Source organism: Manihot esculenta, chromosome 16 (assembly GCF_001659605.2).
Source record: "Manihot esculenta cultivar AM560-2 chromosome 16, M.esculenta_v8, whole genome shotgun sequence".
Lineage (NCBI taxonomy): Eukaryota > Viridiplantae > Streptophyta > Magnoliopsida > Malpighiales > Euphorbiaceae > Manihot > Manihot esculenta.
Genome location: NC_035176.2, coordinates 30,013,064 through 30,040,661, shown reverse-complemented (window position 1 = coordinate 30,040,661; position 27,598 = coordinate 30,013,064). Strand labels below are relative to the sequence as shown.

The 27,598-nt window shown below is 35.8% G+C and overlaps 4 protein-coding genes across 10 annotated transcripts; 2 read left to right on the top strand and 2 right to left on the bottom strand.

The window, feature by feature from the left end:
- The first annotated feature begins 287 nt into the window (after positions 1 to 287).
- LOC110604060 (protein trichome birefringence-like 16) lies at positions 288 to 5,445 on the top strand. 2 transcript variants are annotated; one of them, XM_021742122.2, is made up of 6 exons: positions 288 to 483; positions 1,501 to 1,652; positions 1,942 to 2,040; positions 2,323 to 2,661; positions 2,961 to 3,156; positions 4,109 to 5,445. In XM_021742122.2, the coding sequence occupies exons 2-6, from the start codon at positions 1,502 to 1,504 to the stop codon at positions 4,959 to 4,961; spliced, it is 1,638 nt and encodes a 545-aa protein (XP_021597814.1). In that variant the 5' UTR covers positions 288 to 483; position 1,501; the 3' UTR covers positions 4,962 to 5,445. The 2 variants fall into 2 exon arrangements, with proteins under 2 accessions (XP_021597814.1, XP_021597815.1); XM_021742123.2 differs by lacking the exon at positions 288 to 483 and adding an exon at positions 513 to 1,292.
- A 606-nt stretch (positions 5,446 to 6,051) lies between these two features.
- On the top strand, positions 6,052 to 12,841 carry LOC110603813 (inter-alpha-trypsin inhibitor heavy chain H3). The gene is made up of 13 exons (XM_021741738.2): positions 6,052 to 6,630; positions 6,976 to 7,128; positions 7,258 to 7,470; positions 7,553 to 7,642; positions 7,798 to 7,914; positions 8,005 to 8,274; positions 8,760 to 8,916; positions 9,121 to 9,198; positions 9,539 to 9,639; positions 10,117 to 10,287; positions 11,693 to 11,767; positions 12,087 to 12,194; positions 12,319 to 12,841. The coding sequence occupies exons 1-13, from the start codon at positions 6,241 to 6,243 to the stop codon at positions 12,664 to 12,666; spliced, it is 2,271 nt and encodes a 756-aa protein (XP_021597430.1). The 5' UTR covers positions 6,052 to 6,240; the 3' UTR covers positions 12,667 to 12,841.
- On the bottom strand, positions 11,900 to 17,258 carry LOC110603814 (protein LAZ1 homolog 2). 6 transcript variants are annotated; one of them, XM_021741742.2, is made up of 9 exons: positions 17,067 to 17,258; positions 16,829 to 16,984; positions 16,661 to 16,722; positions 15,198 to 15,306; positions 14,730 to 14,914; positions 14,548 to 14,636; positions 14,079 to 14,328; positions 13,241 to 13,471; positions 11,900 to 13,144 (listed from the first exon to the last, which is right to left on the bottom strand). In XM_021741742.2, exons 3-9 carry the CDS (start codon positions 16,712 to 16,714, stop codon positions 13,019 to 13,021), a joined length of 1,044 nt encoding a protein of 347 aa, XP_021597434.1. In that variant the 5' UTR covers positions 16,715 to 16,722; positions 16,829 to 16,984; positions 17,067 to 17,258; the 3' UTR covers positions 11,900 to 13,018. The 6 variants fall into 6 exon arrangements, with proteins under 6 accessions (XP_021597434.1, XP_043807592.1, XP_021597431.1 ...); XM_043951657.1 differs by having other exon boundaries at positions 16,857 to 16,984; positions 17,067 to 17,257; XM_021741739.2 differs by having other exon boundaries at positions 16,666 to 16,722; positions 16,857 to 17,256.
- Positions 17,259 to 17,959: 701 nt separating this feature from the next.
- LOC110603294 lies at positions 17,960 to 18,508 on the bottom strand. The gene has a single exon (XM_021740990.1). It carries the CDS (start codon positions 18,506 to 18,508, stop codon positions 17,960 to 17,962), a length of 549 nt encoding a protein of 182 aa, XP_021596682.1.
- Positions 18,509 to 27,598: the final 9,090 nt, after the last annotated feature.

Sequence of the window (27,598 nt, the reverse complement as noted above, 5' to 3'; positions counted from 1 at the left end):
AAAACGTTAAATCAGAATTATCGACTCCCATCTAGATTTGAAACACATTTTTTTAAAAAAATAAAGGTAATTAATTAAGGAAAACTTTTAGTTACATTGAAAAATAATTTATATATCTTTTTTGAAAATAATAATTCATATAAAAAATAAAAATTAAATTTTATAATGAGATTCTCCATATATTTTGAAATAAGATTTATTATTATTTTAATGATATTTCAGCTATTAAAATTAAAAAAAGAGCAAATTCCCGTGATATTCTCGCCTGGTCTGTGTGTCCCGTACGGCATATCTTTCCTGCCTAAAGAAACATTTGTTTAACTTCGAAAACGGTGCCACTTCCTCCTTTCTTTATTTTTTTTCCAATTTTGTCCGCGTCCGTCCTCCAGCTAATAGCCATGGAAAATTGAAATTTTCCCTTTCTTATAGTTCGTTTGCATATTTCTTTCTTCTGGCTTGTGGGCACAGGGTCTTGCTTATCAGGTACTCCTCTTTATCATTCTTTGCTTTCTGTTTCTCCTTCATAATAAGTGCAGAATCAGGTACTGGTATCAGATCCAAGGTGCACGATCCTCAGATGTGTAATTATTTATAATTTAATGTTTGTGTATTTGGATTTTTCTTTTTTAAAAAAATTTGCGTTTGCATGGAGGGAAACAATTTTGAGAAGTTCTTGCTTCGTTTTCTGTTTTAAAACTGGACAAATTTATAGTCTGGTCGCAATTATTATATAGTATAGCACTTCAAATTTTAGACTTTTCCGGTAAGTGGCTAATGCCAGTGACTGAAACTGTTTTAGACGGATAATAGAAACTGGCTGTTTGTCCTTCGTCTGCTCAATTGAGTTATTGCTTCATTTGCTTGGAAATAGAGTTTGTTTAGGTGACAAAACCCATATCTAGAAACATATCTTGTCGTTCCTCTTTCTAGAGTTTGGTTATATTTTTCTCTGGAAGATAAACACCACAAAAGAAAAAAAGAATAATCAATTTAGAGAATCTTTCCCGGGGAAGATTTGGTGTTACAGATGATGCCCTGGTAGTTGCTTGGGATGTGGTGTGGGATATGGTATTGTTATCCTGATTTGAAAATTGACATTGTCTGGCCAGTAACTAATATACATTTACCTGGAGGATGTGGGCTGATTGTGACTAGTGGGTCTAGCAACAAGTCTTCTGCCAGGATACTTGCTTGAGAAAAAAATAAATAAATAAAAGAAAGGAAAACTAAGAGTACCTGAAGTTGGGAGCTCTAGATGGCAAGAAGGGCAGTCCTTCCAGTCCATTGAATAAGTAAGTCAATAGGATCATTTCCTTCAGATGTGTATCAAATTTATCCAATGAACTGTGACAATCCAATATTGTGCATTTCTCATCCACTCAAACAGTTGCATTTTCTTACATTGTGCTATCCTTTTCAACACTTCTAAGGACTGTTAAAAATGAATCTTAAAGTGCCTTCAGCGCTTACAAGATTACACGTTTCTTTATGTGCATTTAGGATGAAAGGAGGATTTTCCAGCTTCAGGGGTAAAGAGTTCTCGCTTCTTCTCATTGTTATTTTGGGCACAACCATTCTCATATGGGCATGGGATAGAGCCCCATTTCTTACTACCTTACTTCCACCTGAAGAGCAGTTCCAGCTACCTCAAGGTGTGTTGCTAGTTTATTCATCTTTCACTTTTGACATTGTTGTTCTCAAATTTTTCCTCTTGATATCCTACCCTAGTACCCTTCTTGTTAATATTTGATTAGAAAATTGAAGGAGTCGTCTAGAATCTTGGCATTCTGTATTATAATCTGTTCCTCATAATATTTGATTAGGATACAGTTGAAAAACACATTTGCTTAGTTCTAATCATGCTATATTGAAAATTATGTACTTTTTCTTCTGATAACTGTCACATAGACATTCTTATGGCCAGTCCTCTTGTTATCTCAGAATCTTCAGAACTGCATTTTCAAGTTAGCGACAATGTAGATGTGGCTGATCAGAATTCTGCAAGCAACTATTCACCAAGAACACGTGCTAGAGAGAAAGGTCATTATTGCTTTCCTTTGCATTCTTGTGATGATAAGGAACCTGATGAAGATTTCCATTGTTTAGTGGCCTCATGATTTTGAATAACTAGATCTAAATCTCATTTGAACTCTTAACTTCTTCTTCTAGATATAGAGTCCCTACTGGATTTGATATTTCTATTTTATACTTTCCCTTTTCTTTAAACTCCTTTTGGGATTCTATGTGGAATATTATTGGGATTTGAGGTGAGTGCCTTCATGAGTGCATACTAGAAGTGATGGGATCCATGTGACTATGCAGAATCTCTCCCAGCTATGGAGGATACAGAAGCAAAAAATATAGTCCTGGAAGTTGGAAGAAATGGCAGTGGAGAAAGTTCTCCTTTGTCAGAAACCAAAGAAAGTGCAAGCTCTCCTGTAGCAGAAATCAAAGCTAAAGACAATCAGGTGGTGGAATTTAGAAAAAATGGCAGTGCAGAGGGTTCTATTGTGACAGGTGCAAAAGGGAAGCATGGCCAGGATGTTGGAGAAAAAGTTCTGATACAAAAAGAAGAAACTGTGGACTTAGCAATACCAATGGGTTATGCAAGTGCAAACTCTTCCCTCGGGGAACAAGATGAGAAGAATTTTAATAACCAAGGTAATTTATGCTTGTATACAATATGAATCATTTATGATTTTGACTTATGATTCTGCATGCTACATGCTTAGGGAACCTTGCAAGAGCATCTTCCAAGACTATTATGTTATATTTTATTGGCTAAATGACCGGAAGACATGCTTGTCTATGTGTATTATTTGTTTGAGCCTCTGATGTGCCTGTGTGATGGTGTGGGCATTATGTACTTCATTAGTTTTGAAACCAGCGCAACTCTCTTAAGGTAATTGCTGTGCATATTATTACAAGCATTTCTCATTTTATCTTACCATCTCTTTCAGGCTGTAATTATGCAAAAGGGAAATGGGTTGTAGATGACAGACGGCCTTTGTATTCTGGTCTTGGTTGTAAGCGATGGCTTGCACAAATGTGGTCCTGCCGGTTGATGCAACGCACAGATTTTGCATATGAGAAGCTGCAATGGCAACCAAACAATTGCCAAATGGAAGAATTTGAAGGGGCTAAGTTCTTGAAAAGGTATCACTGATTTTATTTTTGAAGATTTTATAATAATATTCCTGAACATTCATGGTTATATGGCATCTCAGTAAACTTGTCAAAAACAAGGATCTCATGAAATCAACCTATTGTGGCTCTCTACCTACAGATGCATTCTGCAGTAAGTAGGTGTTATTCTTAAATTGCCACCAATAGAATATCTTGAAATGACTGTTCAGAAGTCCTTTAGTTTTGTTCATAAATGCCAGCTAAATTCTTAGTTAATGTCCATAAGATGCTCCTGATTGAACTCACTTATGCTTTGGTTGGTTTGGCAACTTGGCATAACAATTAGTGAACGAAATCCTCAGAAAACGTATGAAAAAACAAGGTGGTGGTTGTGGGGATATGTTTACTGTTTTTTGCTGTAATTTGATGCTTTTTCTAACATAACATCTTGGTATGATCCAAAGCTAGCCCTGTTAAATGTCATATCAACACTTGGCCATTGTACAATTGATAATACAAAAGACATGGTTTCTTTGGATCCACCGGATGTTTGAGTTGTTGAAGGGCTCATGGCAGAAGGCTACTCCTTTGGGAGATCATATGACTCGGTCTCAAATTGGATGCCTGTCAGGATAACAATGCTATAGTTATTGGAATTGCTGTATTCCAATATGCCAAATGCTCTACTTGTTGTTCACTTCGTTTGGTTGGAAGTATCATTATATGGCCCCACTTGATGTTCACTTCTGTTAACTCTATTCCAAACTTAACCAAAAGCATCAATAGATCAAGTCATTCACATTGTCATAATCTGCCAACTCATTTTCACCCGCCTTAAAAAAACTCCACTATCTTGCAGTTACATGAATGTGTGCACAGTTGCTGCTGCATGTCCAGTACGATAATTGATTTGTTCTTTGTTTGCTTTAGAAATATGCATGTAGGTTTAAGTGATCACACGATTATTTATTTTACATCCCAGGATGCAAGACAAGACTCTAGCTTTTGTTGGAGATTCATTGGGCAGACAACAGTTCCAGTCTCTAATGTGTATGATCACAGGTGGAGAGGATGCGCATGATGTCATTGATGTGGGACAGAAGTATGGACTTGTCAAACCTCGGGGTGGTGTCCGCCCTAATGGGTGGGCATATTGGTTTCCAAGCACCAACGCTACTGTGCTTTATTACTGGTCAGCTTGCCTCTGTGACTTGGAACCTATTGATATAAAAAACCCATCCACTGGTTATGCCATGCATCTTGATCGGCCTCCTGCATTTTTGCGCCTGTATCTTCAACAAATAGATGTCCTGGTTCTCAACACAGGGCATCATTGGAACCGAGGGAAGCTTAGGGCAAATCGCTGGGTCATGCATGTGGGTGGTATGCCTAACAGCAACAAGAGGCTGGCAATGATTGGAGATGCCAAAAATTTCACAATCCACAGTATTGTCGACTGGGTGAACAAACAGCTTCCAAAACATCCTCACTTGACAGCCTTCTATCGGAGCATCTCGCCTAGGCATTTTGTTAATGGCGACTGGAACACTGGGGGAAGCTGTGACAATACAACCCCCTTGTCTGTTGGTAAGGAAGTGATGCAAAATGAGTCTAGTGATTACAGCGCTGGCAATGCAGTGAAAGGGACAGGGGTTAAGCTCTTGGATATAACAGCTCTGTCCCAGCTGAGAGATGAGGGCCACATATCACGATTTAGCATTACTGCCTCACCAGGAGTACATGATTGCTTGCATTGGTGTCTACCTGGTGTTCCTGACACGTGGAATGAAATCCTTTTTGCACATATCAATGATATGTCAAAGGTGCAGGATTGATGAATCTTGACATATGATTGGAAGAAATTTATACTCTTCATTACTATAGGCAAGATGTAGGTTCAGCGGTTTGATTTAACAGTTTCAGTTTGGAGTTTATTACTTCTTTTCGGTGAATTTTTATGCAGCAAGAAGGTTTCCTTGTTGGTTCACATGATAGTAATTCTTGTTGCGGTTTAGCCTCTTGGGATTTCTTCAGAATTAAAGGCTGCTGTATAAAGAGTGCCGCTGGATATGACTTCCAAACATGGTAGCAAATTTAGAATTTCTGCAATTGTAGTAAATATAGAGGAGCATTGGGTCAAGAGGTAGCAGTAGAAAGAGTCGTGGGAAGTTTGGATTAGTGTCCTGCAGTGGATGGTTGTATACAAGAACATTCCACACAGTAGCAGTGTATCCTGTTTGGGGGGTACGTAACATGTATTAAAATCATCTTATTGGAACAAACAATATGAATTTTTTTTTAAAATTTTTTTATTGGGAAGTTCTCATGAGCATTTTATTTTACCTTGGCCACTTTGGACGCCGACGTAAATGTGAAAAGATGAAACTACTTCTGCTTTCGGTTTGATAAAAGCAGGCAACTAGGGAAGTTCTCAGTTATTGTTCTGCCCTAGATGATGTGGTGAATTTATCATTACGTGTAGGATTTACGCGGAATCAAAGGATTTCGATATTAAAAATGGCAAATTATACCACAAGTTAACTTTGATAAAAAAAAATTGTTGCTTTAAATAAACAGAGGGAGAAGTATACTCTTCCTTGTTCGTTTATTCCGTTTTCCATTAAAAATCGAGAGCAATCTTCATGACAAGGACATCGAACGTACCGCATATGGTAATGAAACATGAAACGTGTCTTCTTGCTGATTTAACATCCATTTCATACACCACCCTGTCATTTTAACCGTTACAATCTCGCTATTCCTATACATTTTTTTTAACTACCAACTACCTATTTGCCAGCATTCTACATGTCAATTTCCCATTGGCCACTGTTAATCATATGGCCCAGCAGACTCACCTCTGCCTTAAAGGAACGGGCAAAAAATGTTAAATAATTATAATAATTGAGATTTTTAACGTCTCTTAAAATTCAAAAAAGGCCCGGAAACGATGTGATGTGTGCCATTTACGCCATCTGCAAGAGGAAACCCAGCTCCAGAGTGATTCTCCACTGTTCTTCTCTTTCTCTTCCTCTTCCTTTTTAAAAAATCTCTTCTCTCCGAGGCACGAAGAGAACAAGAGAATACATTTTTTGAAGAGGAAAGATCGAATCAATGGCTGAGGAATTTGCTAAATCCGTCGAGGATGGGCTCCAGCTCTCCAAGCGTTTGTACTTCGGGAAGGACAGGGCCGTCGCTCCTCCTAGGCCGCCGATTTCAATGAATAAATCGGCAGAAAGCTTTCTCCCAACCGCACCCATGGTTTACGCGGTCATATCGGATCCAGCTATTGTGGATAACCCGGATTTGGCCAGCTACCAGCCGCACGTGCACGGCCGGTGTGATCCGCCCGCCCTCATTCCGCTCCAGATGAACCGGATAGAACTCGAGGCCGATTCTTATTTGGACGCTGTTATTGTTCACCTAAGCGGTTCCTGGCGGGTCCATTGCGTTATGGGCAGTAAGAGCTGTGATTGCCGTATTGCGATTCCTATGGGCGAGCAGGTGTGTTTGAATGTTATGAACTTTCTAAGGTTTAATTTTAGTTTGTTACTTGTCGATTTAAAATTCATGAATCTTGGGTCTTAATTGTAAACTTTCTGCATTTGAGGACTTCTATGACTGGTTTAGATTGGGTTTATCGGCTAGTTGCTGTTTCTACAAAAGAATCTGAAAAAAACCTAAGCCATCATAAAGCCTCTGTCTGGAATTTGTTAAAACCTAATGACTAGAAAAGAGGCAAAATATGGCTTGTGAAGATCTTTATCTTTGTTTGTTAAAACTTTTTTTTTTTTATAATAATTTTCTTTGATCCTTTTGGTCTCAAGCAATACACTATTTGGCTAACAGGGTTCAATTCTAGGTGTTGAGGTGGAAGTTCCTGGAAAGTCGTATTCCACTGAACTGATCGCAATCGATGGCAAAAAAGATATGGAAAAAGAAGGCCGGCCCGAAAATGGAAGCTTTTTGAAGCCTCATATATTTACACTGACAATTCCAAAAGTGAGTTCTCATTCAGACAGTGTAGACATTGATTTTCTCTCGTGTTCTCTTAAGTGTTACATTACAAACATTTCTATTCTTAAAATCTTCTTCTAAAGCCGTTTTCATTTTTTTTTTCCATCTTTCAAGCTTGATGGTGGCTCCATTCTTTCCATAAAAGTTAGTTGGATACAGAAATTATTATTCCACAATGGAGAGTTCTCGTTGATTGTGCCATTTAGTTTTCCAGAGTACGTCACTCCTGCTGTAAAGAAACTACCAAAAAAAGAAAAGATCCTATTGAATGTGAACTCTGGTACTGGAACTGAAATTGTGTGCAAGACGACTAGTCATGCTTTGAAGGTGCAACTTGGACCAAGATTCCTTGGTTCTGAATTTTGATTATGATATATTAATATCTGAATTTAGTTTTATTACTTTCCAGCAATTAAAACGTGAAGCAGGGAAGCTGGGTTTCTCCTATGAATCAGAAGTTCTTTCTTGGACATGCGTTGACTTTGCTGTCTCATATTCTGTAAGACTCATGCCTTTTTATCTTTTCTAGTGCACTTGAATGCTTATCCGATGATAGCTTCATGGATGTTAAATGCATATAGGAGATTCATAAAGAAGTGGCATTTTCATCCTGATGTGCACAGGAGTTAATTCTAGCATATTATATGCTTTTAGGTCTCTTCAAGTCATATATATGGCAGTGTGATTCTGCAATCCCCATCTGTGCATGATTTTGACCAAAGAGAGATGTTCTGCTTCTATCTTTTTCCCCAAGACCAATTGAGTGGGAAGGTGAGTCTAGTAAATGCTCTATGTGCTATGTCTTCCTTTAATTTAGCCATCTCTTTGTTGTATCTGTCCTCATCTTAATCGATCTGATAGGTGTTCAGAAAAGAGATAGTATTTGTGGTTGATATAAGTGGAAGCATGGAAGGAAAGCCACTTGAGGGTGCAAAGGCTGCACTGTTTGGAGCCCTAACCGAACTCGATTCAAAAGATTCATTCAATATTGTAGCTTTTAATGGGGAGACTTATTTATTTTCTTCATCAATGGAGTTGGCAACTGCAGAAACAGTTGAAAGGGCTGTTGAGTGGATAAATTTAAACTTTATTGCAGGGGGCAGTACAAATATTTTGCTTCCCCTAAATAAGGTAATTTTTCCCCTTTATGGTTTTCTGATATTTTCTAAATGTATACATTACATATATTTTAAAACAAAATGGGTAAGGGTAGTGGCTTGCAAGTATATACAAAATAAAATAGACAAAAGGTTAGCACCCTGTTAAATAGCATCTAAGTGGACTGAGCTTCAAAATAATTGATATCTTTCTGGTCTTATTCACTAATCATCATTCTAAAGAAGATACTGAGCTTCTTTAACTTTTGGTAATCAAATTAGTCTTTTTTTTAAGACTAATTTAGGCTTTACTGCATTTTTATACACTGAACCTGATACTTCAATTTAGCTTGTTTGCATGCATCGTGATCTTTTGACATTGACTTTACGTTGGGTATGAAGATTGTTCATAAACTCCCTCTGCACTTTGAGCTTGTCTAACAATCAACTTATACAATATGCCTTACTGAAAAAGGAAAGTAAAAGAACCTTTGGATCGTGCTCATTTCATGCTTTCAGGCCATGGAGATGGTATCAAATACTCATGGTTCATTTCCTGTGATTTTCCTTATCACTGATGGGGCTGTTGAAGATGAAAGACACATTTGTGATTTAATGGAAAGTCATCTAACTGGCAAGGAATCAATATGTCCCCGTATATACACCTTTGGCATAGGTAATGGTTTCTTTCGTCTTGTGCTACAAATGGTTGGATTGTTAGCATATGGCGGGTGCCTTTTGGATTTCCATATGATGGCTCATAGGTTAAAACATATAGCCATCTCTGCGAGCTTTTAGTGATATTTCTGAGAATCATGATAAATTACTTGTGATTTTCTCCCCCCGGGGCTCTTAAATTTGGCTTGATGAAATATTGCAGGTACATATTGTAATCATTATTTCCTGCGCAGGCTTGCGATGCTTAGCAGGGGGCAATATGATTCTGCATATGACGTAGGTTAGTTCTGTTCTTAGATTAAGTGTTTTTCTCCCTTTCTCCTGGGAGAAAGTGGTGCAGAGTCCTCTGGTTTCCATTTTATTCTTGGAATTAACATGAGGTCCTGCAGTGCTGTCCTAGGGTTGTGGCTCGTCCCACACCTAGGACACTTTTTCTTCATAAACTTTTAAATTTGTTATTTCAAAATTTAAATTTTATTTTATACCAAGTAAAGAAGTATTCTTAGATAACATAAGATAAACAGAAATATGTGTTCTTCTTGAACTAGTACTACTTAAAAATTGTGCTTTCTTCTTGCATTTACTTCTTCTGATTTTGTAATTTACTTGTTTATGGCCAGATTCAGTTCAATCTCAAATGCAAAAGTTATTTGTCAAAGGTCTATCTCCCCTTCTTGCAAACATAACAATCGATACATTTGATGATCTTGATGATGTTGAGGTATGATAAGTTCACGTAGTTTTTCGATTCAGCCACGTTAAGAAAGTATAGTTGCCTCCAACTTGTTAATTTTATTTTAGTTTAATTGCATTCTTAATTGAAGTATGATTCAACTTGCTTTTCACTTCCATTTTGTTGTCGTGTTGATGTATATTTTTTCTATGGGATGATAAATGGATTTTGTATGTGAGGCATCAACCCTAAAATCATTATGAAAGGTTGATATTCTCATAGGGCTAAAGTTTACTTTTTAAGAACTTTTCCGTACAAGAAATTTGAAATGATAATCTACAATTTCTGCTCTATTGATTCCATAGCATGCCTTTCTCTGTTGCCATTTTTATGTATTTTATTGGTGTCCTAGTGAATTTATCATACTTATCATGGCTTAGGTATAATAAACCTTTATCTAGCCAATTTGACCATTTGAAGGTATAAATTTAATTGTTGATCTGAACATGGACATCATGTTGATAGGTTTACCCCTCCCGCATCCCAGACCTTTCATCCGAAAGCCTGTTGATTATCTCTGGAAGATATCGAGGAAGCTTTCCTGAAACTGTTGAAGCTAAAGGTGTTTTAGGAGATCTGAGTAATTTTGTTGTAGACTTGAAGATACAAAAAGCAAACGACATGCCACTTGATAGGGTAAGGCTCTAACTTGCAAGCTTGTCTTCATTGGACTTACGCTTCTCGTCTATTACGTTATATCACTGTGTCGACCATAGTACATGTGATGATATTACATTTTTTCAATTATGCAGCAACTATGACATGCAGGCTTTTTTAATTTTAAAAAATTGTTAAAAAAATAAAAAAATGAATAAATTTAGAAAAATGTTAAAGTTGTAAACGAGTTTAAATTTTAAAGAAAATACTTTGTAAAAATTTGTGTTCTCTGATTCGTCATTTCCAATTCTTTTTAATTATAAATTTTGAGATTTAACATCGAGGAATAGTTTTAAAATAATTATTTTTCAACAGTAATATTACTCCGTATTCAAGTTTTCTATATGTCATAACTATATTTATTAATTATTTTCATTTTATTTCGTTGTAAGCCTTTTCATCTTTCTATTATGATGTGATCATATTTAATAATTCAATTTTATAATATTTATGTAGAATTGTAGATATAGATTTATATTGATGTTATGTTAAGATTTAGAAAATTGAATAGCTATATTAATGAGTGATTAGTGATAACAATTTTATTATTAATTTAGTAAGACTGATAAATTTTATTTTTGATGTATATTATTTAAATTTTATATTAAATATGAATAAAATAAAAAGGCTGTATTTACTAAAACTTATGAATTTTATTTAACTTGTACATCTTAATTATTATTAATAATCAAATTTATATTGTTGTAAGTATGATTCACAAATATAGACATGTATCAATTTTTTTTAAGTTTTCTTATGTTAAGTATTAAGAAACTAAAAAGCGACATATAAATTAGTGGTCATAACAAGACAACTAAATTTTATTTAATTTTTGCATATTAATTATTATAAAAGATTAAAACATACATGTTTATTATTCAAAAACCACATTTTTTGTGAAAAATTAAAGAGTTACCTATTCATTAGTGTTAATGATAAAATGGGGGCCAAAATGGACAAACAAAAAAAAAGGAAGTTAAATTGCCGCTTCTCATTATTAGGTGAATTTATTTTAGAGGTGGATGGATGGATAGATAGAAAAATGTTGCATAGCCACTGCTGGCTCTAACTTTGGCCTGCCAATGTCACAATTTTGCCTCCTGTTTGTCATTCTTGGCTGAGTGATGGTGATGGTATATTTATCGTACCCATTTTACTTCTAGGCTTTGATTGGATAAGTCGACTGTTGCTCATACTCTTATTTATAGCTTCTGATTCTATCTAGTTGTTTATCACCTATGTAATTGCATAAAGGGTTTGTTTTCTGTTCATATTTCATTCATTCTTGGTCATTTATATTTACTCCCTTTTCCCATATTTTACCTTATCTTAGCAAGGATCTTTTCAGCAGTATATTACGCATACTCTTTATCTTCTGTAACAGATTTCTGCAAAGCAACAGATCGATCTACTCACAGCCCAGGCATGGTTTTCAGAAAACAAACAGCTTGAGGAGAAGGTTTGTTGCTGAGATTTCTTGTTCTATGTGTATTACGGAGTGGGCAAAAATGGTGGGAATAGAGAATGATCTATCTAACTGTTTTGGGCAATGTCAGCTATGAAGAGTACAAGCTTTAACTGCAACCCATAATTGGTGATCCTGATCAATTATAAGCTTCATTTGATGTTTTAGAATTCTTTATCCAGCTCCTGTGAAGGCTTAACATTTATCGTTCTGCTTTGCTAATTTGTTCAAAACACTGCTGATCATATCATGGTTATAAGTTTACATATCTTATATTCGGGAAGCTGCTGATGTTATTTCCTCGTGCTTATAGGTCGCCAAAATGAGCATAAATACAGGTATCGTTTCCGAATATACTCGTCTGGCATTTCTTGAGAGTCAGAGAGGAAACCAAGCCAATGAATCACCTAGAGCGCACATGGTAAGTGCCGGCCCTTGCAAATATATTTTCTGCATTACTCTGATACAAATTGCAGGAAGTTCCTTATAAATCGCAACCGATATACGACAACACTTCTGACTTCTTTTAAAATTGTTGTAAATAGCTACCACACAAGACTGATTCTCCAAAGACTGATTCTCAAGGCCGGAGAAGAATATTGCTACAAAACCTTAGTGTTGGCTTTGGCAATGTGACTGCAACTGCAGAAAACATTCCTCATGGAGTTGAAACAAAGTTGTCTGAGGCAGCTGAACTCATTAAGGCAGCTTCAAATTGTTGCGGACGGATGTTTAGTAAATGCTGTTGTATGTGCTGCATCCAGTGTTGCTCCAAGATGAACGACCAATGTGCAATAGCATTAACACAGCTCTGCACCGCTCTTGCATGTTTTGGCTGCTTGGAGTGCTGTTCACAACTTTGTTGTTGTTGTTGTGAAGGTGAAGGAAACTAGAAACTCGCCTCAAATATTTTTACTAACCAAATCATTCCTCTGCTCATGCATCTCATACCCTTCCGCGATAGTTTATACCTATGCCATATTATCATATTAACAATTGCGAGATGGAAAGAGCGAGTTAATAATGGCTCATGCAATGAAAGTTGTATAAGAAAGATTGATCTCCAAATCTTGCACCTCTATAACGATGTCAGTTGTGGTCCTCTCTAATTGCGTTTCTATATGCCTTTACAGTTAACCATTCTTTTCTTTTTAGTTTCTTTCAGTTGTTTCCCCACTTCTTTCACGTCCTTCAGGACATGACTTTCTTTTCAGGAAAATTTTCTTCTACCTGTTCTTCCACTTTTCACTTTGAATCTTCTTCATCTTCTGAACATCCTGATCTCCGGTGAAAGGTCTCCTGGATCTTCGTCACACCCTTCTCTACAGGTCCTATTGCTTGATTTATCGTCAACACAACATCTTTGACAACCTGTTTCCAAAAGTATAAAAACGAGTATAAATCCATAGAAATTGAAATCTCCCACATTCAAGTTAGATTACAACATTATTAGTTTTGGAGGCTTACGCATTGACCGCCTTTAAGAAAAATGTCCTGAACACTCTCAGTCACGCTTGTTCCAGAAGCCTCCCGAGTTTCTTTCTTTTCAAGCATAGCTCGATTCGCCTCATCATCTTCCTCCAACTTCAGTTCTTCTTTGGTTGTTCTAGTAGTGATCCTTCCTGGATCAGAAGCTGGAACAAAATGGTAGGGTTCTGCTGAAAACACAAACACATGGGCAACAGCTGCAATGGCCATCTGCCAAGTAGAAATACACATAATTGTGGTTAAGCAAACAAGCATTATGATACATCTCGAGCAATCACGGTTTAAAAATGAATGTTCCGGGCGAAAAAATTCCATTCTTAAATTTGAAGTTTCATCCCCTCAAAATTGATATCATCATCCATAGCAGATGTGAAGCTTTTCAATAATAACCAAGCTCAGCATATAGGCCATCCATCTATTTCCTCTAAAAGGTAACAGTCATCTTTGAAAGAGCTAACTAAAAAGTTGTGAATCTTATCAGATAAAGTAAGCAAAGGAACCAATCAAAATTCTATATGCTATTGAAATTTTATACCTGAACCACTATGATCTTTGCTACCTACACTTTATATATTTATTACTAATGCACGTTCATATTGAGATTGAGAAGTCCAAAAACGAGTTCTTAAAAACTAAAAACATATCAAATTAATTTTAAAGCAACTTTTAATACCCATTAATAATATATTCAAGGAGGTGTTTTTCTCAATGGCATTCCCAATAGCAATAACAAACATAGCCTAGAACAACTAAAATGCACCTCAAAGTATAGCTGTCAATTGTAAATATATCAGTTTGCAAAACCATAACAACTTACTTCTATACAAATCAAAAAATCTTGCAACCCTGTCTGAAATCTTCCCTCATTAGGCAGAACTCCAAAAGAACACAGCAAAGCAATGCCCACACCTTGCCACCAGGTAGCAAACACAATCGCCTTAAAGCTTACGAATTTTGCAAGTGGCTTTATTGGATAAAGCCTTTCATGCATTACGCTATAGAACTGCACAAGACAATATAATGCCCACATTTGACTGAAGTTCAGTACTATTGTTATGTATGGATATCTGCAAGGTTCCAGAGTGAGTTATCAGTTGATGTTAGAAAAATTATGCACAAATATTTCTCATCTTCCAACAAGACAACCCTCCAAAAGTGGGGCTTCACAACATTTGGCTTAAACTGAGAAATAGCAGGCATTTCTTTTCAAGATAAAGTAGTATAGGTAGTTCAACAACAAGAAGACTTTACTAGGAAGGAGAAAAGAGCACCAATGAAGTGCACACCCATAGTACCACTTGAATTCTCCATCACCATAAACACCGAATAGCTCCAACAAGAATGCCAAGAATGCACACAAAGTCTTGAGAATCATCTGAACTAACCAAAAGTTATTAAAATTGAAATAAAAACTAAAAGGTCATAAAGAAACATTATGTATGTGGAAAAGTCGATCGCTTTGGCTTACATATTGTACTAGACCGAATTTTTCTATTGTTAAAACATCGCTTCCAATAACATATGGCCGGCAGAAAAAGTTGATAAAGGATCTTTGATGTAGACCTTGATTCTCATGTGATCCTTCTAGCAAAGGCTGGTTGAGCCATTTTTGTTTTTCATTTTCAAGAAACTCTATGACTCTCTTTTCCCCACCTAGCATAACAGCTTGGTATAAGACAAGCTCACATGCCATTCTGACCAAATAATATCACACAGACATAATTCAACACTTTCATAGAGAATTTGAGTGTCAAGAATCTGAAGGTTCAATTTGAGGTGTTGATACAGATTGTATTCCATAGTTTCTTGAATATATAAAGTTCTATGCAAGTGCTTGAAGTAATGTTGAATTCCTGCAGGGCCATCAACACACAGGAACTGGCAAAATTGTACCCCAGCAGATAGAATGAATGCTACTCGCACTTATACAGCTTACCCAGACAAGCAACCAAATAGCTCCCAAACGCATACAAGGCAAATGCTTCATAGCAATTTCTTAGTGTGTCACACATAAGAGACAGTCGAGAATTCCACAATGCAATAATCTGCAAAACCACAAACAACTAATGATCAAGAAATGAAAATGACATTGCTTGTAGAAAATGCTAGGAACACAATTGCTAAATTAACACCATTGAGAACAACCCATATGTAGGAAAATTTTGCCAAAACTAAATATAAAAAGGGGGCTAAATACATTCTTACACCTTGCACTATTTGAAAAATAACCCATTGAACACTTGAACAAAACTTGCAATCTACTGAACACCTAAAGTCATAAAAATCATAACGATTAAACATAAGTTAATTTATTTACAAAAAAAAATCAATCGTAATAAATGACAAAGTTACCCTCAATAAAAAGAAAATAACTTTGTCATTTTATATGAAAATTTAGCAAGTCAGAAATATTAATGCAATAAGACTACCTTTTCGTTTTCTTTTTAACAAATCACCGATGACCATATAGTTATTGTGCTCAATTGTTATTAATGAGTTAATAGGCTTTGATTTTAGTTTAGGTGTTCAATGGATTAATAGGGGTGTAAGCATGTATTTGACCTTTAAAAAATAAAAATTATTGTTGGAAAATTACTTCCCAATCAGGGTGTTATTGTACACATAATCATGGTGATGGACAGTATGGCCAATTATAGTGGTGGCACCGCTAACTGCCTCTTTGAGCGTAAGTATAGTCATTAGAAATAAAAAGTAACTCCTTGCAGGAGAGTCGGAGAATTTGATAACACCAACACTTAAGAGTGGTGGTATTTTCTTTTACAAACTGTGGGTGTGCGTTAGCACCTCCTCTCAGTAATTTTTTTTTCTTTTATATTTAAAAGGTACTTTTATTTTTTATGAGATTTTGATGCGGTCCAAAGTTTGACAAGTAATACCACCACTTACAGCGTGAATTGACGGTGGAAATAAGTCTAAATCTGGACCTACACTTTACAGTAATAACATACTAAAATATTAATTTTTTAATAGTAAAATACTATTTCTGTAATTTTTAAATATTAAAACTTATATACTATTTTTAATTAAAATAAAAATAAAAAGATAAGAATTGCAGCCCAAACATTTTTTAAAACTTTAATATGTTAAGACGTATTTGAACTTTAAGTTAGCCTATAAACAAGCTTATTTAGCTTCTAAGAATAGTATAGGGTCGGATCTATTCCATCAATCAAAGAGGCGATGAGTAATGCCACCACTCTGACGGGTGATGTTATCCATCATCTTGTTTACATGGCTAAAAACAACTTGATTTCAGAAATAATTTTCCAATACTCAGATTTGAGATTTTTTTTTTTTTAAAAAAAAAAGAAAATCAGTCTTAGCAAAATTCAGTAAACATAGAAGTGGTGAAACTTTTTAAGTATGAAGACATAGAACCTTACTGACTCGGTGGCATACACAGGAACCATGAAAATAATTGCGACGATCCATTTTTGTTCCTGGAAATAGTGAATTCAAGATTTGAATGAGGATACAATTTAATCTACAAAATCATGAAATTTCCTATTACTAATTAGTAATTCAACCGAAAAAGAAAGAACTAACTAGAGCATTATTCGGGTAAAAAGCAAACCGCAGGATTGGTGTATGATCTGAGATGCTGGCAAATGAGGAAAATAGAGAGCCCTACTGCTACAGTTGCAAAGATTCCTCCAATAATAACAGCTTGTTGATGCAAATAACCATAGGTATCTTTATAGGCTGAGATATCAGTTGATGCCATCAATCTCTGCCGATCTCTAAACTTCAACTGATGACTAATATCAATTTACTTAATCAAAACCTGAAACAAGATGACCAAATGCTATAAATCGTAAACGCCCAATTCGACAATCTTCAGTTTCTTAGCACTCATCAGTTTTCAGTTCCCTGATTCTGAAACCCTAGCTGAGAAGATCCAGTTCGCTACGCGGGTCTTTTATATAGCTTAGCTGTTAGCTTTTCCAGTCGACACGTTGCTTGGCTTCGGCCTTCATAAGTTATATTTAGGACAAGTGGACTTTGCCCAGGGATAAAGGTAAACTATGATAAAGGACTTTGATTTTTATGTATTGCATACTGACCCCAATACTTCCATTAATTTCATTGTATACAATTTTCATTTTTCCCGTTGGTTTTTTGCCTACCTCGTTTATGGAATTTCCTTTTTCCTCCTCTTGCATATATATTTCTTCTTTCTTTCTTTTTACTCCATTTTTTTTCTCTAAAAAATTTTATTTGAGCAGCGACCATGAGTTTCTTATCAAAATTCACCAATGGCTCTTTCTACTTAATTTACCTTTTTTATTAGTTTTTTCTATATAAATTTCCGATTTCTTTTTAACAAAATATTTATTTGGTTGTCTAAATTAAAATGGATGAATTATTCCTTGAAAAATTATTGAATAGAAGTTTTCAATACTCTATACTAGTATTATTTGTCTATTAAAATAAAACTGCCAAATCTTTTTATACAAGAAAAAAAAGACAATATTACGTTGTCCCCCTCAATCATTGCCATTCAATAACCAAGACCTCTATTTATTGCTCTTTCTTTTATTATTATTTTGAGACTGACCTCGTTTCTGTCTATTATTGCTGTGGTTGTTTTGATTACTTGAACCATAATCAGAGCTACCACCAGAAATAGAATTGTCATTCAAATTACCAGCAGTAAGAAGAGCAATTCCAGCAGTGTTAAGAGGCTGTGGCTGTTTGCTTAGCTTTGCGGGTTTCCTCAAGGATAAGCCTTGAATGTGCCTCATAAAACAGAGGCAATGGATCACTATGTTGAATGAAAGTAGCAGCACCATCGTAATTCTCATTCAATCCCGCAATTAACTGAAGAACTAACTTTTGATTTGAAACCGGTGCACCAATGTTTGAAAGTTGATCAGCAAGCATCTTAAGTTTCTGACAACAAGCAGAAATATTTGAAAATTGATTTTCCAGATAAACAGCACGAGAATGTTTGTTATCTTGAAAAATATTTTTCAAACGTTCCCAAGCTTGGTGTGCAGTTTTATCCAGCTCGAGGATGGTGATAAGAAGATCATTAGAGATCGTGCCATAAATCCATTGAAGAACTATGGCGTCTAATGGGGACCATAACTCAGGATCGATTTCAGCTACTTGTTCCTTGCCTTTGTCAGACAGCTTCGGTTGAATTATATAGTCAATCACCTTGTATGCACGATAATGAATTTTAAAAAGTTTAGCCCACGAGGAATACTGTCCTTTTTCCATCTCAAAATGAAAATTTTGACATTGTCGACAGCAAAGGCTGGATGAAAGTCAGTTTTGCCGGCCATCTAGGAGAGAAGAAGAGAAGAGAAAGAAGAAGATAGGGTTGGAAGAAGATAGACGATGGAAAAATTAAGGCTTTAACATTCATCTCTCGAAAACCACACATATTGGTGAGATAGCTGTGGACTATATATATAAATTAGTACTATCTTTGTTTCTTCTATCTTTATCAAATAATTTTAATTATAAACATAATAAATTATCTATTAATATTATATTACATAATACGCTTAATCTTTAATAATTTTATATATTTTTTTATGGCTAAAGATCATTATATAAATATAAAATAGCTTAAAGGTGTGATATATGATATATTGTTATTACCATTTCAAAAAAAAATGATATATTGTTATTAATAACCGCATTAAATCTTAAATGATAATTCAAGTGTGCTTTATAAAAGCAATTAGCTAAAATATGTCTACTTTTTACCGTTAATCTATTAAATATTTGTTATTATAAATACACCTAAATTTTTTAAATTTATCATTTTAAAACATAAATATACGCATAAAATAGAATACGTTGTGTTTATATTTTATTTGAAAAAAAATTTATTTAAATTGAATTTACATAGATTCATAGTGTAACTAGAATGATAATAGAATTCATATAAAATCCTATTTTTATTTATATTACAGACCTATATAGACCTGATTTATAAAAAAAATGTCTGTCGTAAATCTCTAAAATATATTTTAACATTGCAAAAGCTATATATCTCGAGGACCCTCGAACTTAAGTTAGCAGTAAAGTGGTCTATTGGAAATGGGATTTTAGATCTCTTTCTTGTTGCTAAATGTTTACTGTGGCAACTCAAGAAGTCTCTATGTTGTCTTTGTCACCATGTGGGAGAGTATGCAATCAACACATGAGATTGGAATGGGAATCTGATGAAGGATTTTCTTCCTAATGCCATTCTTTTTTTTTTAATTTTTTTTTTTTTTACAGGAACTCTTCTCCCCTCTAATGCACTTGAAGATAAAACAGTGTATTGGGAACCAGCGGATGATAGGAGGAACATAATGCAGGATCAAAACCTTGGACCCAAGCATGGAATTGGAATGGCTTTCAAAGAATCAGATCCTTTTTTTAGCTTTTTCAACATGATAGGTTCTCACAAATGCTTAAATGAAGAGACGACATAATAAATGTTAATTGATATTAACATAATACCTATTAAGGAATGGACCGGGTCTGAAAATCCAAACAAAAGAGACCCTAACCCAAATACCCTAGACTATCTTGAGTACTATTGTAGACAAAATCATGATTAAGATTCAAATATGGAATCTTTGGTCTATTAGGATTCAATAATAGATACCAAATTTTATTAGGATAAGATTTCTGACGAGCTATGTATACGGGTAACCTCCAAGTACGTGATCTATCTCATTATTTACCCTTTTACTAAATACACCCTTAAACCTTTAACTAATTTAAGTTTTAGAGGTTTTATCCACCAAACTATCTAGTATTTTTTTGTTTTGCATATTTGAACCTGAAGAAGGAGCTAGTGCGGCATCATTGGTGTCGTCTATGGGAAAGTCCTTCAACTTCTCATATGAATACAAATTCTATGATTAACTGCCTCAGTTATTTCCTTCAATGGCTCCTGATCCTATCAATCCTAATCATGATGTAGATGACTGATAAGCATAATTTAGCCACATTTTTATGATCTTTATTATTGTTTATTTACACATTATTTAGCTTAATTTATGGTTTTTACCTTGTTTTTACAGAAAAGGAAGAAATTGGAAAAATGGAGAAAAAGTGCAGAAAATGACAGAAAAGTGATTGGGTCAGTGATTTGCCCAAATCACTGCCCAAATCAAGCTGAAGCAGAAACCTGGAGGCAACAGACAGAAGTGATAGGGTCAGTGATTTGCCCAAATCACTCGTAGAAACTGGTCAAATCACTCGCAGAAACTGCCCAGATCACTAGCAGAGATAGCACAGACTTGCAGAAAGTGATTGGACCAGTGATTTGCCCAAATCACTGCCCCGATCACAATGACAGCAGAAAATACAGCAGAGCAGGAAATTGTTCAGGAAACCGAATTTTGAGTTTTCAGAAGTCCAAATCCAACTCAATCACTACCAAAACAATTCCAAGAGCCACGAAAGAGTTTCTCACTTAAGGAATTCCAGTTGCAATTAAATTCAACATCAAAAGAGGAATCACAAGCCAAATTAAAAAGGGATTTCAAAACCCTAGAAGGATGAAATTCTTCAGCTATAAAAGAGCAACCTCCAAACCAGCAAGGGGCATCTTCTGATAAGCTACTCAGCATCTTCTCCCCTCGCCAAAAACTCTGCAGCTTCTGTCTTTCCTTTCTTTTCATCTTTTGTGTATTTAGTCCACCATGAGTGGCTAATTTCCTTCTTTTCTAGTTGAAGTTGGTGAATTTCAGATTTTGTGATGAATTGGGAGATTTAAATCTCCATTGTTAAACTTCTATTTATTTTCAATATTTATGCAATTTGATCTTTCCATAATTGTTGCTTTGCTTTTAGAATCAATAAGGGCCCATTGCTTTTAAATTGCTTAAGTAACAAATTGTTTGAATGAGTTAAGTCCGTAATTGCCTATATTATTTGAATACAAATTTAATCAAGTTACATGATCTAAACTTGAACACGCGGTTGGCAAGGTTAGAATTAGGTTTCTCTAAGTCTTAATGCAGTTAACAGTTGTTCGATGCCAAAGGCCCCAAGGACGTTCCTTGGCAACTTGTTAACTAGTGTTTGATTAGCGAACGTTTCCTAATCAAACTAGAACTAAGGAGGAATTTGGATTGTGAGAAGCGTCTTACATATCCTAAACTAATTTATTGAGATAAATAGGAGTATTAAAGAATCAATGATCAATTCTAAACGATCCGAAATAGATCCATACTTCAACTAGAAGCTTTTCTCTTATTGATTTACTCATCTTTAAATTATTGCTTTCTTTTGTTATTTAGTGTTAATCCATCAATTCAAAACCCCCCTCTTTTAATTACTTGTTATTTACTTGACCTAGTCATTATTAGGAAAATCATTGGTGTCAATTCCCTGTGGTTCGACCCTATTGCCACTATCTACAAGTTTATTGTTGATTGTTTAATAGGTTTATTTTTGACGGCTTCGACAACCACTTATCAAAAATTGGCGCCGTTGCCGGGGAATTGATTTAAACTAACGTATTTTCCTTTTATGATCAGGGCTGATCGTAAAGAAGCTCTTCTTTACTATCCAGAAATTGAACACACTGCCAAGACCTTACAAGCATGGCTACGGTAAGTATGTCTTTTCTCTCTTCTCAAATTTCTGAACTAACCTCTATTGTGAGAAATTATGGTCAAGCTCGACAAGTTCAACAACTTCAACAAGCACATGCATTTGAAGGATTCTATGGACAGCCAAGATATAATCCCTACCTTGACACATACAATACAGGTTGGGGAGACAATCTGAGCTATGGCTATGCTAGGACAGACCACTACCATGACTACCAAAGAGATCTGCAATATAATCCAGGTTGGAGGGACCATCCAAATTTCAGCTATGCAAGGGGAAATCAATATCCAAGCTACCAGCAAAGGAATCAAGCTCAAGCTGCACCTCAGAACCCCAATGCACCTCTTGAAGAGATTGTGAAGAATTTAGCAAATACTGTGCAAAGTCTTGAGAAACAAGTGAGCCAAATGGCCACTTCAATGAGCAAATTTGAGTCTCAAGGGAAGCTACCGTCCCAAACTGAGATAAATCCAAGACAAAATGTTAGTGCCATCACATTGAGGAGTGGAAAAGAGTTGCAAGACAATGGGGTTGAAAAATTGCAAAAACAGGCCATAGAGGAAAATCTGCCAGAAAGTGATCAGAGCAGTGATTTGCCCAAATCACCAAACGATTTGCCCAAATCACCAGATCAGGCAGAACCCAGTCAAGGGCAGAAACAGCAACCAGCAGAGAAATTCAAGGTACCTCCTCCCTTTCCCAAAAGATTTGCAAGATCTCAAAAAGAAAAAGAGGAGAAAGAGATCCTTGAGACACTCCGCAAGGTGGAAATCAATATACCTCTACTTGATGCTATCAAACAAATACCAAGGTATGCTAAATTTCTCAAAGAGCTATGCACCAATAGGAGGAAACTTGTTGAACATGAAAAGGTAAGTATGAAGGAGTGTGTCTCAGCTGTCATTCAAAGGAAACTTCCCACCAAATGCAAGGATAGAGGAATGTTCGCGGTTTCATGCAAAATAGGCAATGTGGGAATAAAGAAGGCCATGTGTGACCTTGGAGCCTCAATAAATGTCATGCCCCTTTCCATTTTTAACTTGTTGAATGCAGGTACACTCAAGGGCACCAGCATTGTGATCCAATTGGCTGACCGATCCATCGTCCATCCCAAGGGAGTGCTAGAAGATGTGTTGGTACAAGTTGACCAACTAGTCTTCCCAGCAGATTTTTATGTGATTGACATGGAGGAGGATAAGGGCAAAATCACCTCTGACATCCTACTTGGGAGACCATTCTTGAGCACAGCAAGAACAAAAATTGATGTGCATGATGGCACATTGACCATGGAGTTTGAAGGGGAAATTATAAAATTTAATGTTTATGATGCCATGAAATTCTCCAATGATGTTTCTCCCGTTTATGGCCTTGATATAATTGATGATTTAAGTCAAGAAATTTTTTATTTTGATCAAGAAAACTTACTTTATGAAGGTCTTTGCAGGAGAGAAGAAGTGGACAGCAACACCAAGACAGACTAGATGGAGTACTGTTCACAGCTGGTTACAGGTGATTTGCCCAGCGATCTGCCCAAATCACCCAGACAATCTGCCCAAATCAGTGAGCAGACAGACTTAACAGAAAGTGATTTGACCAGTGATTTGCCCAAATCACTGGGCAAATCAGACAGCAAGCAGACAGAAAACCAGCAGACAGCAGATACACCAGATCTGAAGCCCTTGCTCAGCCACCTCAAATATGCATACTTGGAGGCTGGAAATACACTTCCAGTAATTATTTCCAACCAGCTCAGCCAAGAGGAAGAAGAAAAGCTCCTTGATGTGTTAAAGAAGCACAAGAAGGCAATTGGGTGGACCTTGGAGGACATAAAAGGCACTTCAAGACCATTCGGTAGAGGCTCAAGACAGGATGCAGCACATGGAAAGCATGTTGCAGCTGCTGGTTCAACACTTTCTGCCCACAGACCATGACAGCCAGTGATTTGGCCGGGTGATTTGCCCAAATCACCTGCTCAAATCACCCACATCTCAGGCAGTCCCTTTCCTTCTCCTTATTAATTTTTTCATATTTATGATTAAACATTGAGGACAATGTTTGGGATAGGTGTGGGGGTATTTACTGTTAGGTTTAGGTTATATTTTTTCCGTTTACATTATCTTTTTGCTTTCTTTTTGTTTCTTTTTGCATCTTTTTGCCCCATAAACACACACCAAAATTTTTTCACACATTTTTTCACTTTTTGCACACACACACACAGAATTTTGACTTAGCTTTTGCTCTACTCAGCATAGATAACAAGGTTAAAAGAGCTTCCTATCTCATGACCCCATTGATTTTCCACCCCTTTAAGCCTAAATTGAATCAATTATAGTGTGCTACCTTCACTTTGGAAGTTCTTTTCTTGAATTGAATCTCTAAATTTGTATTGGTCAAGGGAAATAAAAATATAAATACATGCAAATAAAAAGTTAGTGTAACTCCCTATGAGGTGATTTGCCCAAACTGTCATGAAAAGAAAAGAAAAAGAAAAATCAGCACAAAGCACAAATCATAAAACCTGTTCCTATGGCCAAATAAGCTATGAACAGAGCTAGTAGCCACTCGAACAAGTGACTAACTGAGTAACCGGGGGTGGGTATCACCAATATGCACCTTCGCGTAAAAAGGTTAGTGACTTTTTCAGGCAAGAATAAAAAAAGTGCTGCTGAATAAAATAAAATAAAATGCTCAAAGAAGGGCAAGTCACTCTTAGAGGTTGCATTGAGCTTATACAAAGAGAATAAGCATGAATGAATCAAAAACCTTTCCTTTGACCATGATAGGTAAGGGGAAACAAGGAAAAGAGAAGAACAACCTTGGTGCATGTATTCTATACTGTGATACTTCAATTTAGGAGTCTAGGGGGGGCTGATTAAGTGGTACTTAGGCTCAAAAGAAAAAGGAGCTTGATTGACTAAGTTATTTGTTGCTTGAGGACAAGCAAAAAGCTAGGTGTGGGGGTATTTGATCAAGCATAATTTAGCCACATTTTTATGATCTTTATTATTGTTTATTTACACATTATTTAGCTTAATTTATGGTTTTTACCTTGTTTTTACAGAAAAGAAAGAAATTGGAAAAATGGAGAAAAAGTGCAGAAAATGACAGAAAAGTGATTGGGTCAGTGATTTGCCCAAATCACTGCCCAAATCAAGCTGAAGCAGAAACCTGGAGGCAACAGACAGAAGTGATAGGGTCAGTGATTTGCCCAAATCACTCGTAGAAACTGGTCAAATCACTCGTAGAAACTGCCCAAATCACTAGCAGAGATAACACAGACTTGCAAAAAGTGATAGGACCAGTGATTTGCCCAAATCACTGCCCCGATCACAATGACAGCAGAAAATACAGCAGAGCGGGAAATTGTTCAGGAAACCGAATTTTGAGTTTTCAGAAGTCCAAATCCAACTCAATCACTACCAAAACAATTCCAAGAGCCACGAAAGAGTTTCTCACTTAAGGAATTCCAGTTGCAATTAAATTCAACATCAAAAGAGGAATCACAAGCCAAATTAAAAAGGGATTTCAAAACCCTAGAAGAATGGAATTCTTCAGCTATAAAAGAGCAACCTCCAAACCAGCAAGGGGCATCTTCTGATCAGCTACTCAGCATCTTCTCCCCTCGCCAAAAACTCTGCAGCTTCTGTCTTTCCTTTCTTTTCATCTTTTGTGTATTTAGTCCACCATGAGTGGCTAATTTCCTTCTTTTCTAGTTGAAGTTGGTGAATTTTAGATTTTGTGATGAATTGGGAGATTTAAATCTCCATTGTTAAACTTCTATTTATTTTCAATATTTATGCAATTTGATCTTTCCATAATTGTTGCTTTGCTTTTAGAATCAATAAGGGCCCATTGCTTTTAAATTGCTTAAGTAACAAATTGTTTGAATGAGTTAAGTCCGTAATTGCTTATATTATTTGAACACAAATTTAATCAAGTTGCATGATCTAAACTTGACCACGTGGTTGGCAAGGTTAGAATTAGGTTTCTCTAAGTCTTAATGCAGTTAACAGTTGTTCGATGCCAAAGGCCCCAAGGACGTTCCTTGGTAACTTGTGAACTAGTGTTTGATTAGCGAACGTTTCCTAATCAAACTAGAACTAAGGAGGAATTTGGATTGTGAGAAGCGTCTTCCATATCCTAAACTAATTTATTGAGATAAATAGGAGTATTAAAGAATCAATGATCAATTCTAAACGATCCGAAATAGATCCATACTTCAACTAGAAGCTTTTCTCTTATTGATTTACTCATCTTTAAATTATTGCTTTCTTTTGTTATTTAGTGTTAATCCATCAATTCAAAACCCCCCTCTTTTAATTACTTGTTATTTATTTGACCTAGTCATTATTAGGAAAATCATTGATGTCAATTCCCTGTGGTTCGACCCTATTGCCACTATCTATAAGTTTATTGTTGATTGTTTAATAGGTTTATTTTTGACGGCTTCGACAACCGCTTATCAATGACAATGGTACCACTAAAGTAAGCAATAATAGAAATCTCACAAGTATGAAAAATCCTCTCAAAGATGAGTTATTGACCCGAGAGTAGCTCCTAGAGAAGTTGAGGATGTTGACGAAACTCCTGAAGAAACAAAAAAGGGATAGCATTCTGCAAGGGAGCCAGCATAATCACACGGAAGAGAATAGGAATGACACTTGGGACAGGTCGACAAAAAGCTGAGAGATGGAAGGAGTGATCAAAGGCAGTTGGATGCGAGGCTAATGGATGTTGTCAAAAAAATCTAAAAGGAGAAATTAGATTATGATTTTAGAATTGGAGATGTTTCTCCTCTCTCTCTTGAAATACTAGCTAAAGCTTTTCCTCCTAAATTCAAGTTATATTCCTTAAGATAAGTATGAAAGACAAAGCCATTGAGTCACTTGGCCAATTTCTATACAACCATGCTCCTCCAGAATGTTAATGACATGATCCTTTATCGGGTATTTCCCTCCACCCTCACGGATTCAGTGCAAAAGTGGTACCAGCACCTTTAGCCAATTCTATTCATGACTTTAAGGTGTTAGCCTATACTTTCAAGCAATAGTTTATTACATATATCCCTCCTAATAAGCCATCTTCAGACTTGTAGAAAGTGAGACAAGGGGAGATTGAATCCCTTAGAAGTTATGTTGATAGATTTTAAAAATCACAGTGACTAAATTGAAGGTTTTTTAAAACAGAGGGACGAAAGATTACATTTCACTAAACCAGAGGGACTAAATTACAGTTTACCCTAGATTTTATATGGAAACAATTCAAGTGGATAGCTTGAACTATGAAACAACTCACGAACCAATCAATAAGGGATGTCGAAACATGAGATTCGTGAAATTATTTATAAAAAATTTAGTTAGAAACTATTACCAATTGATAGAGAGGGCCCAAATATATATCTGCTTGGATGATGAAAAGCAAACTCAGAAAGCTGAAATAAGGGATAAGAAAAGACTTTCAAATGGAAGGGGATTACCAGGAGATAGGAGAAGAGAGAGATTCTAGAACTACATCCCCTTGACTGAAAGTAGATCCTATGTCCTCATATGGATCTAAAAGAATTATGAGCCTACCAAATACCCCAGAAGAATGAACCCCGACAGAGCAAAAGAAAGAGATAAAAGCAAATTCTATCATATCCACAATAACTATAGCACACTACGGATGAGTATTGAAACTTGAAAGACGAAATTAAAATGTTAATTAAGGAAGGAGCTTTGAGAAAATTTACCCGAAGAAGGA

Bases quoted from the DNA above. Each gene is read 5' to 3' on its own strand.
- LOC110603294 (XM_021740990.1), bottom strand. From the start codon at position 18,508: ATGGAAAAAGGACAGTATTCCTCGTGGGCTAAACTTTTTAAAATTCAT.
- LOC110603813 (XM_021741738.2), top strand. From the start codon at position 6,241: ATGGCTGAGGAATTTGCTAAATCCGTCGAGGATGGGCTCCAGCTCTCC. The intron at 7,471-7,552 runs GTGCAACTTGGA...ATTACTTTCCAG, and splicing joins CGACTAGTCATGCTTTGAAG to CAATTAAAACGTGAAGCAGG. The intron at 7,643-7,797 runs GTAAGACTCATG...ATATGCTTTTAG, and splicing joins ACTTTGCTGTCTCATATTCT to GTCTCTTCAAGTCATATATA.
- LOC110604060 (XM_021742122.2), top strand. From the start codon at position 1,502: ATGAAAGGAGGATTTTCCAGCTTCAGGGGTAAAGAGTTCTCGCTTCTT. The intron at 2,041-2,322 runs GTCATTATTGCT...GTGACTATGCAG, and splicing joins AACACGTGCTAGAGAGAAAG to AATCTCTCCCAGCTATGGAG. The intron at 3,157-4,108 runs GTATCACTGATT...TTTACATCCCAG, and splicing joins GGGGCTAAGTTCTTGAAAAG to GATGCAAGACAAGACTCTAG.
- LOC110603814 (XM_021741739.2), bottom strand. From the start codon at position 17,006: ATGGCATCAACTGATATCTCAGCCTATAAAGATACCTATGGTTATTTG. The intron at 16,723-16,856 runs GTTTGCTTTTTA...CACTATTTCCAG, and splicing joins GATCATACACCAATCCTGCG to GAACAAAAATGGATCGTCGC. The intron at 15,307-16,665 runs GTAAGGTTCTAT...GTGGTTTTGCAG, and splicing joins CTGTGTATGCCACCGAGTCA to ATTATTGCATTGTGGAATTC.